The 17,111-nt window shown below is 39.1% G+C and overlaps 1 protein-coding gene across 5 annotated transcripts in view; it reads right to left on the bottom strand.

Moving 5' to 3' along the window:
- Positions 1 to 17,111, bottom strand: part of ZMYND11 (zinc finger MYND-type containing 11) — a 375,736-nt gene that overhangs the window by 159,717 nt on the left and 198,908 nt on the right. For 2 of the 5 annotated variants that reach the window (XM_053713832.1, XM_053713833.1), the window contains exons 5-6: positions 16,344 to 16,397; positions 15,102 to 15,263 (exon numbers count right to left, since the gene is read on the bottom strand). The exons of 1 other annotated variant lie outside the window; for it this stretch is intronic. In XM_053713832.1, coding sequence (XP_053569807.1) covers positions 15,102 to 15,263; positions 16,344 to 16,397 — 216 coding nt within the window. Of the gene's footprint in view, positions 1 to 5,652; positions 7,077 to 15,101; positions 15,264 to 16,343; positions 16,398 to 17,111 lie in introns of those variants that run through there. 2 more of the 5 variants (XM_053713834.1, XM_053713836.1) reach the window with 2 other exon arrangements.

Raw genomic sequence — 17,111 nt, 5'->3', positions numbered from 1 at the left:
GGAAGGCACCACGGCTTGCAAAACCTTTCTCCCAAAAATAGCCTCAGAAGAAGCAAAAGTATCAAACTTGTAAAATTTGGTAAAAGTGTGCAGTGAAGACCAAGTCGCTGCCCTACATATCTGATCAACAGAAGCCTCGTTCTTGAAGGCCCATGTGGAAGCCACAGCCCTAGTGGAATGAGCTGTGATTCTTTCGGGAGGCTGCCGTCCGGCAGTCTCGTAAGCCAATCTGATGATGCTTTTAATCCAAAAAGAGAGAGAGGTAGAAGTTGCTTTTTGACCTCTCCTTTTACCTGAATAAACAACAAACAAGGAAGATGTTTGTCTAAAATCCTTTGTAGCATCTAAATAGAATTTTAGAGCGCGAACAACATCCAAATTGTGCAACAAACGTTCCTTCTTTGAAACTGGTTTCGGACACAGAGAAGGTACGATAATCTCCTGGTTAATGTTTTTGTTAGAAACAACTTTTGGAAGAAAACCAGGTTTAGTACGTAAAACCACCTTATCTGCATGGAACACCAGATAAGGAGGAGAACACTGCAGAGCAGATAATTCCGAAACTCTTCTAGCAGAAGAAATTGCAACTAAAAACAAAACTTTCCAAGATAATAACTTAATATCAACGGAATGTAAGGGTTCAAACGGAACCCCCTGAAGAACTGAAAGAACTAAGTTGAGACTCCAAGGAGGAGTCAAAGGTTTGTAAACAGGCTTAATTCTAACCAGAGCCTGAACAAAGGCTTGAACATCTGGCACAGCTGCCAGCTTTTTGTGAAGTAACACAGACAAGGCAGAAATCTGTCCCTTCAGGGAACTTGCAGATAATCCTTTTTCCAATCCTTCTTGAAGGAAGGATAGAATCTTAGGAATCTTAACCTTGTCCCAAGGGAATCCTTTAGATTCACACCAACAGATATATTTTTTCCAAATTTTGTGGTAAATCTTTCTAGTTACAGGCTTTCTGGCCTGAATAAGAGTATCGATAACAGAATCTGAGAACCCTCGCTTTGATAAGATCAAGCGTTCAATCTCCAAGCAGTCAGCTGGAGTGAAACCAGATTCGGATGTTCGAACGGACCCTGAACAAGAAGGTCTCGTCTCAAAGGTAGCTTCCAAGGTGGAGCCGATGACATATTCACCAGATCTGCATACCAAGTCCTGCGTGGCCACGCAGGAGCTATCAAGATCACCGACGCCCTCTCCTGGTTGATCCTGGCTACCAGCCTGGGGATGAGAGGAAACGGCGGGAACACATAAGCTAGTTTGAAGGTCCAAGGTGCTACTAGTGCATCCACTAGAGCCGCCTTGGGATCCCTGGATCTGGACCCGTAGCAAGGAACTTTGAAGTTCTGACGAGAGGCCATCAGATCCATGTCTGGAATGCCCCACAGCTGAGTGACTTGGGCAAAGATTTCCGGATGGAGTTCCCACTCCCCCGGATGCAAAGTCTGACGACTCAGAAAATCCGCTTCCCAATTTTCCACTCCTGGGATGTGGATAGCAGACAGGTGGCAGGAGTGAGACTCCGCCCATAGAATGATTTTGGTCACTTCTTCCATCGCTAAGGAACTCCTCGTTCCCCCCTGATGGTTGATATACGCAACAGTTGTCATGTTGTCTGATTGAAACCGTATGAACTTGGCCCTCTCTAGCTGAGGCCAAGCCTTGAGAGCATTGAATATCGCTCTCAGTTCCAGAATATTTATCGGTAGAAGAGATTCTTCCCGAGACCAAAGACCCTGAGCTTTCAGGGATCCCCAGACCGCGCCCCAGCCCATCAGACTGGCGTCGGTCGTGACAATGACCCACTCTGGTCTGCGGAATGTCATCCCTTGTGACAGGTTGTCCAGGGACAGCCACCAACGGAGTGAGTCTCTGGTCCTCTGATTTACTTGTATCTTCGGAGACAAGTCTGTATAGTCCCCATTCCACTGACTGAGCATGCACAGTTGTAATGGTCTTAGATGAATGCGCGCAAAAGGAACTATGTCCATTGCCGCTACCATCAAACCGATCACTTCCATGCACTGCGCTATGGAAGGAAGAGGAACGGAATGAAGTATCCGACAAGAGTCTAGAAGTTTTGTTTTTCTGGCCTCTGTCAGAAAAATCCTCATTTCTAAGGAGTCTATTATTGTTCCCAAGAAGGGAACCCTTGTTGACGGAGATAGAGAACTCTTTTCCACGTTCACTTTCCATCCGTGAGATCTGAGAAAGGCCAGGACAATGTCCGTGTGAGCCTTTGCTTGAGGAAGGGACGACGCTTGAATCAGAATGTCGTCCAAGTAAGGTACTACAGCAATGCCCCTTGGTCTTAGCACAGCTAGAAGGGACCCTAGTACCTTTGTGAAAATCCTTGGAGCAGTGGCTAATCCGAAAGGAAGCGCCACGAACTGGTAATGCTTGTCCAGGAATGCGAACCTTAGGAACCGATGATGTTCCTTGTGGATAGGAATATGTAGATACGCATCCTTTAAATCCACTGTGGTCATGAATTGACCTTCCTGGATGGAAGGAAGAATAGTTCGAATGGTTTCCATCTTGAACGATGGAACCTTGAGAAACTTGTTTAAGATCTTGAGATCTAAGATTGGTCTGAACGTTCCCTCTTTTTTGGGAACTATGAACAGATTGGAGTAGAACCCCATCCCTTGTTCTCTTAATGGAACAGGATGAATCACTCCCATTTTTAACAGGTCTTCTACACAATGTAAGAATGCCTGTCTTTTTATGTGGTCTGAAGACAACTGAGACCTGTGGAACCTCCCCCTTGGGGGAAGCCCCTTGAATTCCAGAAGATAACCTTGGGAGACTATTTCTAGCGCCCAAGGATCCAGAACATCTCTTGCCCAAGCCTGAGCGAAGAGAGAGAGTCTGCCCCCCACCAGATCCGGTCCCGGATCGGGGGCCAACATTTCATGCTGTCTTGGTAGCAGTGGCAGGTTTCTTGGCCTGCTTTCCCTTGTTCCAGCCTTGCATTGGTCTCCAAGCTGGCTTGGCTTGAGAAGTATTACCCTCTTGCTTAGAGGACGTAGCACTTTGGGCTGGTCCGTTTCTACGAAAGGGACGAAAATTAGGTTTATTTTTTGCCTTGAAAGGCCGATCCTGAGGAAGGGCGTGGCCCTTACCCCCAGTGATATCAGAGATAATCTCTTTCAAGTCAGGGCCAAACAGCGTTTTCCCCTTGAAAGGAATGTTAAGTAGCTTGTTCTTGGAAGACGCATCAGCTGACCAAGATTTCAACCAAAGCGCTCTGCGCGCCACAATAGCAAACCCTGAATTCTTAGCCGCTAACCTAGCCAATTGCAAAGTGGCGTCTAGGGTGAAAGAATTAGCCAATTTGAGAGCATTGATTCTGTCCATAATCTCCTCATAAGGAGGAGAATCACTATCGACCGCCTTTATCAGCTCATCGAACCAGAAACATGCGGCTGTAGCTACAGGGACAATGCATGAAATTGGTTGTAGAAGGTAACCCTGCTGAACAAACATCTTTTTAAGTAAACCTTCTAATTTTTTATCCATAGGATCTTTGAAAGCACAACTATCCTCTATGGGTATAGTGGTGCGTTTGTTTAAAGTGGAAACCGATCCCTCGACCTTGGGGACTGTCTGCCATAAGTCCTTTCTGGGGTCGACCATAGGAAACAATTTTTTAAATATGGGGGGAGGGACGAAAGGAATACCGGGCCTTTCCCATTCTTTATTAACAATGTCCGCCACCCGCTTGGGTATAGGAAAAGCTTCTGGGAGCCCCGGGACCTCTAGGAACTTGTCCATTTTACATAGTTTCTCTGGGATGACCAACTTGTCACAATCATCCAGAGTGGATAATACCTCCTTGAGCAGAATGCGGAGATGTTCCAACTTAAATTTAAACGTAATCACATCAGGTTCAGCTTGTTGAGAAATGTTCCCTGAATCAGTAATTTCTCCCTCAGACAAAACCTCCCTGGCCCCATCAGACTGGGTTAGGGGCCCTTCAGAACCATTATTATCAGCATCGTCATGCTCTTCAGTATCTAAAACAGAGCAGTCACGCTTACGCTGATAAGTGTTCATTTTGGCTAAAATGTTTTTGACAGAATTATCCATTACAGCCGTTAATTGTTGCATAGTAAGGAGTATTGGCGCGCTAGATGTACTAGGGGCCTCCTGAGTGGGCAAGACTCGTGTAGACGAAGGAGGGAATGATGCAGTACCATGCTTACTCCCCTCACTTGAGGAATCATCTTGGGCATCATTGTCATTGTCACATAAATCACATTTATTTAAATGAATAGGAATTCTGGCTTCCCCACATTCAGAACACAGTCTATCTGGTAGTTCAGACATGTTAAACAGGCATAAACTTGATAACAAAGTACAAAAAACGTTTTAAAATAAAACCGTTACTGTCACTTTAAATTTTAAACTGAACACACTTTATTACTGCAATTGCGAAAAAACATGAAGGAATTGTTCAAAATTCACCAAATTTTCACCACAGTGTCTTAAAGCCTTAAAAGTATTGCACACCAAATTTGGAAGCTTTAACCCTTAAAATAACGGAACCGGAGCCGTTTTTAACTTTAACCCCTTTACAGTCCCTGGTATCTGCTTTGCTGAGACCCAACCAAGCCCAAAGGGGAATACGATACCAAATGACGCCTTCAGAAAGTCTTTTCTAAGTATCAGAGCTCCTCTCACATGCGACTGCATGTCATGCCTCTCAAAAACAAGTGCGCAACACCGGCGCGAAAATGAGGCTCTGCCTATGATTTGGGAAAGCCCCTAAAGAATAAGGTGTCTAAAACAGTGCCTGCCGATATTATTATATCAAAATACCCAGATAAAATGATTCCTCAAGGCTAAATATGTGTTAATAATGAATCGATTTAGCCCAGAAAAAGTCTACAGTCTTAATAAGCCCTTGTGAAGCCCTTATTTACGATCTTAATAAACATGGCTTACCGGATCCCATAGGGAAAATGACAGCTTCCAGCATTACATCGTCTTGTTAGAATGTGTCATACCTCAAGCAGCAAGAGACTGCTCACTGTTCCCCCAACTGAAGTTAATTGCTCTCAACAGTCCTGTGTGGAACAGCCATGGATTTTAGTGACGGTTGCTAAAATCATTTTCCTCATACAAACAGAAATCTTCATCTCTTTTCTGTTTCTGAGTAAATAGTACATACCAGCACTATTTTAAAATAACAAACTCTTGATTGAATAATAAAAACTACAGTTAAACACTAAAAAACTCTAAGCCATCTCCGTGGAGATGTTGCCTGTACAACGGCAAAGAGAATGACTGGGGTAGGCGGAGCCTAGGAGGGATCATGTGACCAGCTTTGCTGGGCTCTTTGCCATTTCCTGTTGGGGAAGAGAATATCCCACAAGTAAGGATGACGCCGTGGACCGGACACACCTATGTTGGAGAAAGTAGAAGTATACATTACAAGTCATTAGTTTTGGTTCAAAGAGAAGCTGACACATAATACGGGTTTTGTTCAGGAGATAAATGGTGAGACTGCAAAGTTAAACAATCTGTAGTAGATGAGGAGTGTGAAACCATGTAACAATTCTGTCAATAACAAAAAGGAGACACAGAAGCATAAACGTGCTTTGCAAGGAATGGTTGCAATATCTGAGGATAAGGACTTACTTCAACTTCAGACAGGTTAGGTTGAGTGAGGAGAAAGTCTGATATGCCAGGGACACGATGCAGCTCCGGCTGCTGTAGCAAGCTGAGAAGGATTCCAGAATGGCGTGTGACGTCACCGCTAACGGCTGTGATCACTGAAACACTGAAATTAGCTGAACAGTGTGAGTTGAATCAGAAGCGTGCAGAGTGCAAGGAGAATAGGCTGGCTACTTCCTGTGGATAAGAATTACCAAGCAAAGATATGAGGTGTTGTGCAGCCTTTATGAAAGAAGTTAGGGGCGTGTCAGCAAGTTATATGTAAATAGTAAGGCAGCAGTTAGTGTATTAAAGGAGAAACAGCATCAGACATGACACTATAACTGTTGATAACTCCATCATTAACCCAACCTCACATGCCCGATGTCTTGGGGTCACATTTGACTCAGAACTTTCTTTCACTCCTCACATTCAGTCCTTGGCCAAAGCCTGCCTCTTCCACCTTAAAAGCATTGCTAAAATCAGACATTTCTTACACAAGACACAACTAAGGTTTTAATCCACTCTCTCATCCTTTCCCGCCTCGACTAATGTGACTCCATCCTCTCTGGTCTCCCTAGCTGCCGTATAGCTCCTTTACAATCCATAATGAATGCCTCTGCCAGGCTCATCTTCCTTACACGTCACTCTTCATCTGCCGCACCTCTCTGCCAATACCCTCACTGGCTTCCTCTTGCCTCCAGGATTAAACACAAAATTCTCACTCTGACTTATAAAGCCTTCAATTGCATTGCTCCCCCCTATATCTCGACCTTGTCTCCAGATACTCTCCCTCCCGACTCCTTTTGCTCCGCTCATGATCTCCTACTCTCCTCCTCACATTCCCGTTTAAAAGATTTCTCCAGACTGGCTCCCATCTTATGAAACTCTCTGCCTCACTCCACAAGACTCTCCCCTAGTTTTAAAAGCTTCAAGTGCTCCCTGAAGACTCTACTATTCAGGGACGCATACAACCTACACTAACTCTCCTATCTCCACTGCTATCCCCTTAAACCCCATAGCATGTAAGCCTATGAGCCCAGCTGTTTGTAGTCCACCTTCATAAGAGCCGACTACAACAGTGCAACTCTCGGCAGGACCCTCTACCCATTAGATCCCTGTAATTGTTTTTATATACCACCTATGTCCATATCGCTGCCGAACCTGTTAGCGCTCTACAAATACCTGCTAATAATAATAATAATAATTACCCCTCAATACTACATCCAAATAGGGGATTTATTTAGGACTATAGGTGAGAGATAGGTTCTATCAGTGGCCTAATTCTAACTAACGCCTGAACAAATGTTTGAACCTCAGGAGGTTTAGACAACTTCCTATGAAAAAAAAGAGATAAGGCAGAAAATAGTGGAAAAGCCTTGTCAAGGGCTTTCGGAAAAACTGAAAGATGCTAGGAATTAAAAGAGATACAAAGAAAACGCTCTGGAATAACACCACTTAAAATATGTCTTCCTATCTTGTGTTAAATCTCTTGTGTTACAGGCTTTCTGGCCTGCATCAAAGATTCAATGATCAAATCAAATAACTCTCTATCACCTAGATTTAGAGTTTTGCGGCCAAAGGGGTGCGTTAGCTAAGCATGTTTTTTTTCTAGCGCTGCTTCTAAACAACGCTGGTATTTAGAGTTCTCTGAAGGCCTGCGTTAGGCTCCAAAAAGGGAGCGTACAGGCATATTTACCGCCACTTCAACTCTCAATACCAGCGTTGCTTACGGTAGCGGCTAGCTGGAAAAACGTGCTCGTGCACGATTCCCCCATAGGAAACAATGGGGCAGTTTGGGCAGAAAAAAAACATAACACCTGCAAAAAAGCAACGTTAAGCTCCTAACGCAGCCCCATTGTTTGCTATGGGGAAACACTTTCTAAGTCTGCACCTAACACCCTAACATGAACCCCGAGTCTAAACACCCTTAACCTTACACTCATTAACCCCTAATCTGCCGACACCCCGCTATCACTGACCCCTGCATTACACTATTAACCCCTAATCTGCTGCTCCGGACACCGCCGCAACCTACATTATCCCTATGTACCCCTAATCTGCTGCCCCTAACATCGCCGACACCTACATAAGATTTATTAACCCCTAATCTGCCCCCCCAACGTCGCCGCTACCTTAACTACACTTATTAACCCCTAATCTGCCGACCGGACCTTGCCGCCACTCTAATAAATGTATTAACCCCTAAACCGCCGCACTCCCGCCTCGCAAACCCTATAATAAATAGTATTAACCCCTAATCTGCCCTCCCTAACATCGCCGCCACCTAACTTCAAGTATTAACCCATAATCTGCCGACCGGACCTCGCCGCTACTATAATAAATGTATTAACCCCTAAAGCTAAGTCTGACCCTAACACCCCCTTAAGTTAAATATAATTTTATTCTAACAAAATAAATTAACTCTTATTAAATAAAGTATTCCTATTTAAAGCTAAATACTTACCTGTAAAATAAACCCTAATATAGCAACAATATAACTAATAATTATATTGTAGCTATTTTAGGATTTATATTTATTTTACAGGCAACTTTGTATTTATTTTAACTAGGTACAATAGCTATTAAATAGTTATTTACTATTTAATAGCTACCTATTTAAAATAATTAAAAAATTACCTGTAAAATAAATCCTAACCTAAGTTACAATTAAACCTAACACTACACTATCAATAAATTAATTAAATAAATTAACTACAATTACATACAATTAAATAAACTAAACTAAATTACAAAAAAAACAAACACTAAATTACAAAAAATAAAAAAAGATTACAAGAATTTTAAGCTAATTACACCTACTCTAAGCCCCCTAATAAAATAACAAAGCCCCCCAAAATAAAAAAATATTCCCTACCCTAATCTAAATTAAAAAAGTTAAGAGCTCTATTACCTTACCATCCCTTAAAAGGGCTTTTTGCGGGGCATGCCCCAAAGAAATCAGCTCTTTTGCCTGTAAAAAAAAAACACAATACCACCCGCCAACATTACAACCCACCACCCACATACCCCTACTCTAACCCAAACCCCCCTTAAATAAACCTAACACTACCCCCTGAAGATCTCCCTACCTTGAGTCGTCTTCACCCAGCCGGGCACCGATGGACCAAAAGAAGACATCCGGAGCAGCAGAAGTCTTCATCCTATCCGGGCAAAAGAGGACATCCGGACCGGCAGACATCTTCATCCAAGCGGCATCTTCTATCTTCATCCATCCGACGAGGAGCGGCTCCATCTTCAAGACCTGCGGCACGGAACATCCTTCTTCAACAACGACTACCCGACGAATGAAGGTTCCTTTAAGTGACGTCATCCAAGATGGCGTCCCTCGAATTCCGATTGGCTGATAGGATTCTATCAGACAATCGGAATTAAGGTAGGAAAAATCTGATTGGCTAGATGAAAGTCCAATAGACATACCAAGGTGACTAATATGTGAGCCCAGAGTAAGCAGAGACTGTGTATACTCACAAAGTAAATATACAATGTGTATAGTTAATGAAAATATTCATAATTAATGCTCAGTGTTTACATAATAAATTTACGTGCATACATATAAATCACTGGAATAAAAGAGATACCAATGGATTTTATCTCTAAAGGATCTCTACAAATAGTGAAAATATTCATGACCAATGTTCAGTATCTGCATGAAAGAACCTTAGAGCATATAAATTACACATAACAAATGTATAAAGAGATACCAATAGATCTTATGTCTAAATGATCTCCACTGTTGTATTAAAATACAGATATATCCTGCAAATTGCAATAGGAAATAAACATGCAAAGTAGTGTACAAAATCTTGCATTATGTACATTACAACAGTATATAAAATGCAGATTGACATTAAAAAAAAAACTATCTGTTTACATCTTCTGGCAATGATTAGAGTACAATGCTCAATTGACTTAGAAATAAGTATTAATATTGCAGATAGTTATAATAAATGGTAATGGCACCATATGTAATTATGTTTAGTACAATATATAATTGCACATATTGTAATAAATTGGGTACACTGCAGATCACATAGGAATGTGCTATGGTGTGCAGCTGCCTATAGGTCATTGTAAAAAAACACCTTCAGAGAGAATGTTATCAATTCTAAACCTTATGTTATCAGCATAAAATATATTTACCACAGACGACTGAGTTAAACCCCAGATTTACGCGTACGCTTACTTAGTTTGGGGATAGCCATTAAATAAACAGTCACTATCTTGTATATTTTATGTTTAGCTTCAAGAGTAAAAACGTTCCCTATAAGTGTCAAGTACAGGGAGAATTTCCTCTGGACAGTAGACTGTTACAGCTGATATGTATGCAAAATTTGAGGTATACAATTCTTACAGATTTAAGTGACCTGTCATACTGGAACATATTTGCACAATAAACATATATATGTGAATAGAAGGATATCAGTAACTGACTTCTCTATGGAAATATCAGAGGGGACAGAAATATTTTGTTCCATGCTTGTACTTATATAACAGTATACAATGACACCTTATATAATAAACATTACAGAGAAAACCTGGTAGAGAGCCCTCTACACTATAAAACAATCCCTCGGACAATTATATAATCTTCCAATGTAAATCAGCTTTATAGCACACAGAAATAAGAAGATGCCCTTAACTACCCCCTGGCAGCTACTGCATGGGTACTCACTCCTTTTCTTGGATTGGCAGGCATTGAAAATCAAATTAGAAGCAGGTCCCCAACTGTTGTCTCTGAAATCTAGTCACAGAGGCTTTGGATTGAGAGAGAAAAGCGTTGAAACACTGAGGGGTCGGAGCTACAGCTTGGAGTAAAGCTGGTGTCTTTGTATAATGAAAAAAAAACACTTTTGGCTGTTTGTAAATAAAATATAGTGCACCAAGTATAATAAGCATATAAACCCTGTCAAAATGTGTTCCCCAGCCTAACCGGAGCATGCACTACTGAACCGCATCATGCACTAAGCTATTGCCGGTCCCTAAAGGGCCATACACATATATTTTTTTAAAGTGCTCAAATAATGATAACTAAAGCTGCCAGGGGGTTAAAAATGGTCAGAGGCTCCCCTAGTAATGTTCTTAATGCTAATAGAACTGTTAGGGACATGATATGGAGAGAAAAATTGTGGGGAGCAGGTTAAGTCCCCTGGCTATGCTGTACCTGTGTCAAAGTACCTACAAATAGCCTCTGGGCTGCGTCTGTGCTGTGTAAAGGCACTTACCTTACGCAGCATCCCTCCACTGACTTACCAGGCATATCAATGTTAATACAGCTGCAGCAGTATCCAGTAGAGAGCCCATCTAGTGGAGGTATTGAGTACCTTAGAGGATTGCAGTAGGAAATACCGGAGTCCCTTAGGGAGTCAGGGACGAGTCCAAGCAATGCCTGAGGATAGTTATGGCTGAAGTCCCGTTAGGGTAATGCTGTGCACATAACAGGGTATTCCCGTGTCCCTGTATTATTTAGCTGCTGTGAAGAATTTTTTCTTTCTTCTTTGTAAATGATACTCCTCAGGGACTCTGGGTCTAACATAGGTCTGAGTTCCCAATTTGTAATCCATAAGCAAGTAGCTGGAACAACCTCTATTCTCAACCATCTTCTACGAGGCCAAGAACAAAACTAAGAGAGAGATAGGAGGTAATGTGATAGTGTGGTAGAGTGTTTTAAAGCTCGTTTATGGGTTCTTGACCTCTTCCTAGTGGCGGGAAATATATCTCATATGTTATTTAGGACTGTGAACCATCATCATTTTACGAAAGAAAACCTGTTTTAAAATGCCCTCTTCTAGATGCAACAAAATAAAATGACTTTAAAGGGACATGAAACCAATATTACATAATATGCAATTTTAAACAACTTTCCAATTTACTTTGATTATCAAATTTTCTTTGTTCTCTTGGTATCCTTTCAGTAGAATGCAGATGTCTGCAGCACTAAATGGTAGCAGTTTTGAAATAATGCTGTACATTTGCAAGAGCACTATAAGTCAGCATTTACCTACATCTACCTAGGTATCTCTATCTGAATGTATCAGGAATCTGTGAATGGAGAATCACAAAAAAGAGGGCGCCTCCTAGTGTGATACTGCGATGATGGTTTAATATAACAGATCTTGTATTGTGGTTATACTCACAAATAGAGCAGCACCCAGTGTGCTAATTGACGCAAGCTGAGAACTCACAGTGTCCCAGCAAAGCTGATCCCAAGGCACAGGTGACCAAGTGCTAGGAATGATGATTCACGCTCAGGCTTCCATATAATCCAAAATATATTTTATTAAAACAAGTGATATAAAAACCTATGGGTATTTGTGTAACCCCAGGTATATAAAAATAAATATTTTGTGATATTTTCTACAAAATATATGTTTTTAGCACACTGGGTGCTGCTCTATTTGTGAGTATATCCACAATACAAGATCTGTTATATTATATTTATATTATATTACATTTTTTGTGATTCTTCATTTACTGATTCCTGGTTTTGATTCTACTATCTGAGAGGAGCTGCCGTAACTACATAAGAAGGATGTTTTACCTAATATTGGATTTGCCTATACAGAAGGATTTATCTGGACAATCTAGACTGGAGGTCCAATACCTATAAAGGACTCAGATAAGACATATTGCATTTGTGCATTTTTTATTTTTGTATTATTGCTCATATCTTTGTACCATTGTTCATGACCAATATATATATATATATTAAAACTATTGTATATGATCAGATATACTGGTTGATATAGATCTATTACATTTAACACTTATATATAGCGCCCCCTAGAGTTGGACACATAAGTGTCTTCAACAGGTTTTGGTGTACTATCTTAATGTATGACTACTACTTAAAGGTACATGAAACCCAATTTTTTTTCTTTCATGATCCACATAGAGCATAACATTTTTTTCAAATTAATTATATTATCAAATTTGCTTCATTATATTGGTATACTTTGTTGAAGAAGCAGCAATGCATTACTGGGAGCTAGCTGAACATATCTGGTAAGCCAATTACAAGATGCATATATATGTAGCCACCAATCAGCAGCTAGCTCCCAGTAGTACATTGCTGCTCATAAGCCTACCTAGGTATGCTTTTAATTAAAGAATGCCAAGAGAATGAAGCAAATTGGAAAGTTGCTTAAAATTGCATGCTGTATCTGAATCATGAAAGAAATTTTTTTGGATTTCATGTCGATTTAACAGAAACAAGCAGCACATTTTTCTGCTGTCATCCTTTTACTTTCACACTCGACTTAGCATTAGTCATTTTACCCCCTGAAATACACTGATTAAAACTACTTTTTAAATGTTATGCTTGTAGAAGTTGTACAAATTTATAACCTATGTGATCCACAAACAATATATAGTGGTAAATATTTCTCTAATAAATTAGCCTTTTGCACATGAAAACATTTTTCGGCAACTAAAAAGCCAAACGCCATATAGCAACAGCTCAATATCCAGTGAAAGCTAAGTTGTCAACACCTCACTTACATTAGGTTAAGGCTAGTTTAATGTCTTTGTCACCAACAGCTACTCTTGAAAGGATGAGAAATACATATCTATACCCGATAATTAATGATACAAATACAATATTTTATTATGTTACATACAATCTAAAATAATTGAAGGGTTAGACAAATTGTCATACATTAAGGCCATGTTTTCCAGATTTCTAACAGTATCTCTGCACATCATACCAGGTTTTGCTCCAGACCACATGGGTTGCTTGGCATGGTCTTTGAAAGTTGCCCTCACATATAGTCCTGAGCACATGCACTGAGTTTGCTGGTGCTCTGGGTGAGACTATCTTTCTGCTGATTCTGTGTATGACCTCCTGCTGCCTCCTAACCTGCCTTTGGATCATGAGTAAATGTCTGATTACCTGTGTGAACCTGTTTACTTTTGGGGACTTTGGCTTTTAAATACAAATGTAACCTCTTGCTCCATGAATATATGAGGATTACCTTTTTTTTTTTTTTTTTACCGAACTGTGCCTATTGGAAATCATTATATTTTATCCTCTTGCTGCCTGGAAACCTTTGTATAAGCATGGGTGTCTTACTGAACTTTGTCTACTTTGAAGCTTAATTCATTACTCCTAAGAACAAATCTCCACTGCTTTACACCACTACAGCCAACGCTTGGCATTGCACATGTTGATGTGAGGGTTGTGTACATACAGCTGCTCAGCCATGGAAACCCATTTCATGAAACTCCCGACACACAGTTTTGGTGCTGATGTTGCCTCCAGAGGCAGTTTGGAACTCTGTAGTGAATGATGCAACAGATGATAAGCTATTTGTATGCACTACTTGCTTTAGCACTTAGCAGCCCTGATTTGTGAGTTTGAGTGGTCTATCACTTCATGGCTGGGCTGCTGTTGCTCCTAGACACTTGCACTTCACAGTAATAGCACTTACAGTTGAATGGGATACATCTAGTTGGGCAGAAATTTCCAGAACTGTGACCCACTGTACCAATGCATATTTCATGACTATGTGCTGGATTTTATAAACCTTTTGGCAATGTGCGTGGCTGAAACGCCTGAACTCAATAATTAGTAGTGGTATCTAAATACTTTTGGCCATATAGTGTATCTCCACATAAAATAATTTTACAGAATATTTTGACTTTTATCTTACTTTTATTATGTCCATTACAAAAAAAAAACCAACACATGCATTTCTGATGATGAACCTCAAATAAACTAGAGAATTTTCAAACATGGTATATATTGTATCTTATAACCAACAAATTTTATATAGCCTCCCTACATCAATACATATACATTTAAATTTAATCTACTTACTCAAAAACTCATAGGAATCTCCTTGCTAAATTTTAATTTACTAGGGGCTGCATGATATTTAATATCACAAAGTATCCTAAAAACATTTGTTGTCTAGGGCATTCTGCATCTTTCTACATAGGATACTGTAATATAGCATCCCATTATTTATTGAGGGCCTTACATATACGTTTATGTTCCACATTACATATGGTAACAAACTACGTCTCAAACCTACATTATTTTTATGTCTTTGATGTAACCGTTTTTTTTTTTTTTTTGCCAGTTTTAAAACCTTAAAGCAAGAATCACCATCTGAAATAGCTCATTGCTAAACAAACATGCTACTTTATTAGATATTATGCTTGCAATCACTATCTTTGCAGTTTACTAATAAAAATAAAAACATTGCAATATTTTTAATTTTTAGAACTAGCTGGTACGCTCCTCCATAACCACTTCTGCAAAACCTGTACTTTTTAAACCCTGCACTCCTCTGGAAATGATATATCTTAGTACCTTAGTATCTTCCTCTGAAATCAGAGCATTCTGTTTTTTTTCTGTATGCATATTAGTTGCAACACAAGCTATGTGTGGCCCAACACAAGGAACTTACCTTGCAAACGGGGCATTGCCAGTGATTACTGCTATCTCTAAACCTGAGCTCATCAGAAACACACTTGGGATGATAAACGCGAAAACACTGGTCACATATCATCACCTCTCCAGGTAAATGGCATTCAAAACAATACCAGTCATGAGTTTCTGCTTCCCAGTCCTATAAGAAACACAGATTTAAATGGACAAACCAGTTGATGAATGTATTCTTTTTGTAGAGGTTGCAGTAGACCCCAGAATTTAAAGGGACATTGTAGTAACTTTGTTGTTGTTGTTTAATCTACAAGAAGTTATTTCAAAATGTATTTCTTTTGGGCTTTGTAGAGTTGCATCCATCTCTATCAATAGATCTACGCAAAGTGGGCATGAATAGGAAGTATACAGATGATAAATAATGTATTACTTTCAATTTAAACAACTTTTGTTAATTTATTTTCTTCAGGCAAAAATAAAAATTGTTTATATGCTACTCTTTAATATGCAAGAAAATGTAGAAAATGTTTAAGTACAATGTCACTTTAAATTAGCATTAGCAATAGTAGGTACTTTAGAGCATACCTTCTTATTAATGGTTAAATTTAGAGTTGTAAGAGCCTGCAAAGCATTATTTCTAATATATGTAGGCAATATAATATAAAAAGAATTAGCATTGTAATGGATGTAAGTGGGAGCTAATCAGATTAATGCCACTAGACTAAATTTTCAGGTAATTCAGTTGTGCCAGGCCAGTACTAATTAAACAAATATTAATCGTCAGTATTGTTATTCATTATTAGTTTTACTTGAAACAATATGTCATAGGTTGCCTAATAAACAAAAGGTTTTTGAAATTTTCATTTGGAAAAAAGAAACAGAAATTAAGATTTAAACTATAAAGATATCACCTTGAAAAGTGTAAGGATGTTAAAAAGCAAGTTCATGGTAAAAACACACAAAAATAAATCTAGATAAAATCCAGCCATGGCAGCAGCAATAGTAGAGCTCTTTAAATGTCTGCTATTTAAATGTCTGCAATACACTAAAAGCTCATCTATTTAAAAATAAATTACAAAATGCTGTAATTTATAGTATAAAAATTCAAATATTCACTCACACATGAAATTCTCCTCCTTCATTTAGTAAAATAAACTAAAGTAAATGAACCCAGTTTTATTTGGGTTGTAGTAAAATGTTTAATTGAAAAAATAAAGTGTTGGTTTACATACTTGTAAAAGCTTGATATCAATGCACTTTAACAAACCTCAGATGAATTCACTGATTTTCCCTCTCTTCCGTGAATGTGATGATTTTTCATCTGCAATAATTTACAAAAGTGTTGTGCTAAAGAGAACTGACATCTTCTGCAGGGATCGTAAAATAATTAGTGGCAAAATAATACAAATAATATTTAAAAAAAATATATTGTAAAATAAAATGGTATTAATTACAGTGAGCTCTGTAAAACAGCTATAAAATTGTCTGATATAAAACAAGTTTAAATGGAGAAATAAAATCTGAACAATTGATTCCTAAATACAGAGTTATCTAGTCCCTTTCATAGGACCTAAAATGTGAAAATTTGTACGAAAAGTGAAAGATCGAAAGCAGGCATTAAATGCTTCTAAATAAATTCAGGTCAGCTATTTATGTAGAAATTATAGTGTTCAAACTGGTATATCTCACCAAAAAGAAAAAAACAAAACAAAGTATAATGAAAGGTTTTGTGTCTATAATGTATAAAAATTGTTTATTAATTAAATTAGAAAATTTACATGGAATGGCACATAGTAACATTTTTGTTTTAAAAGATTACCACAAGATGTCAGCAGATAGACAAAAGCATTCAGATGATATCTTTGCAATATGTAAATGGAAAAATACAGTAAATCCGCCAGACTGAACATAAACAGTTGCTGAAAATATACAGAGAGACAATGGGCCACATACCAGATTTGTTTTATTTTGTTCACTGCTATCTTCTTATCCTCAAATGACTTCTTAAATCTATCTTTATTTATGACAAAAAGGT

Source organism: Bombina bombina, chromosome 5 (genome assembly GCF_027579735.1).
Source record: "Bombina bombina isolate aBomBom1 chromosome 5, aBomBom1.pri, whole genome shotgun sequence".
Classification (NCBI taxonomy): Eukaryota; Metazoa; Chordata; class Amphibia; order Anura; family Bombinatoridae; genus Bombina; species Bombina bombina.
This window is presented reverse-complemented; position numbering and strand designations above follow the sequence as displayed.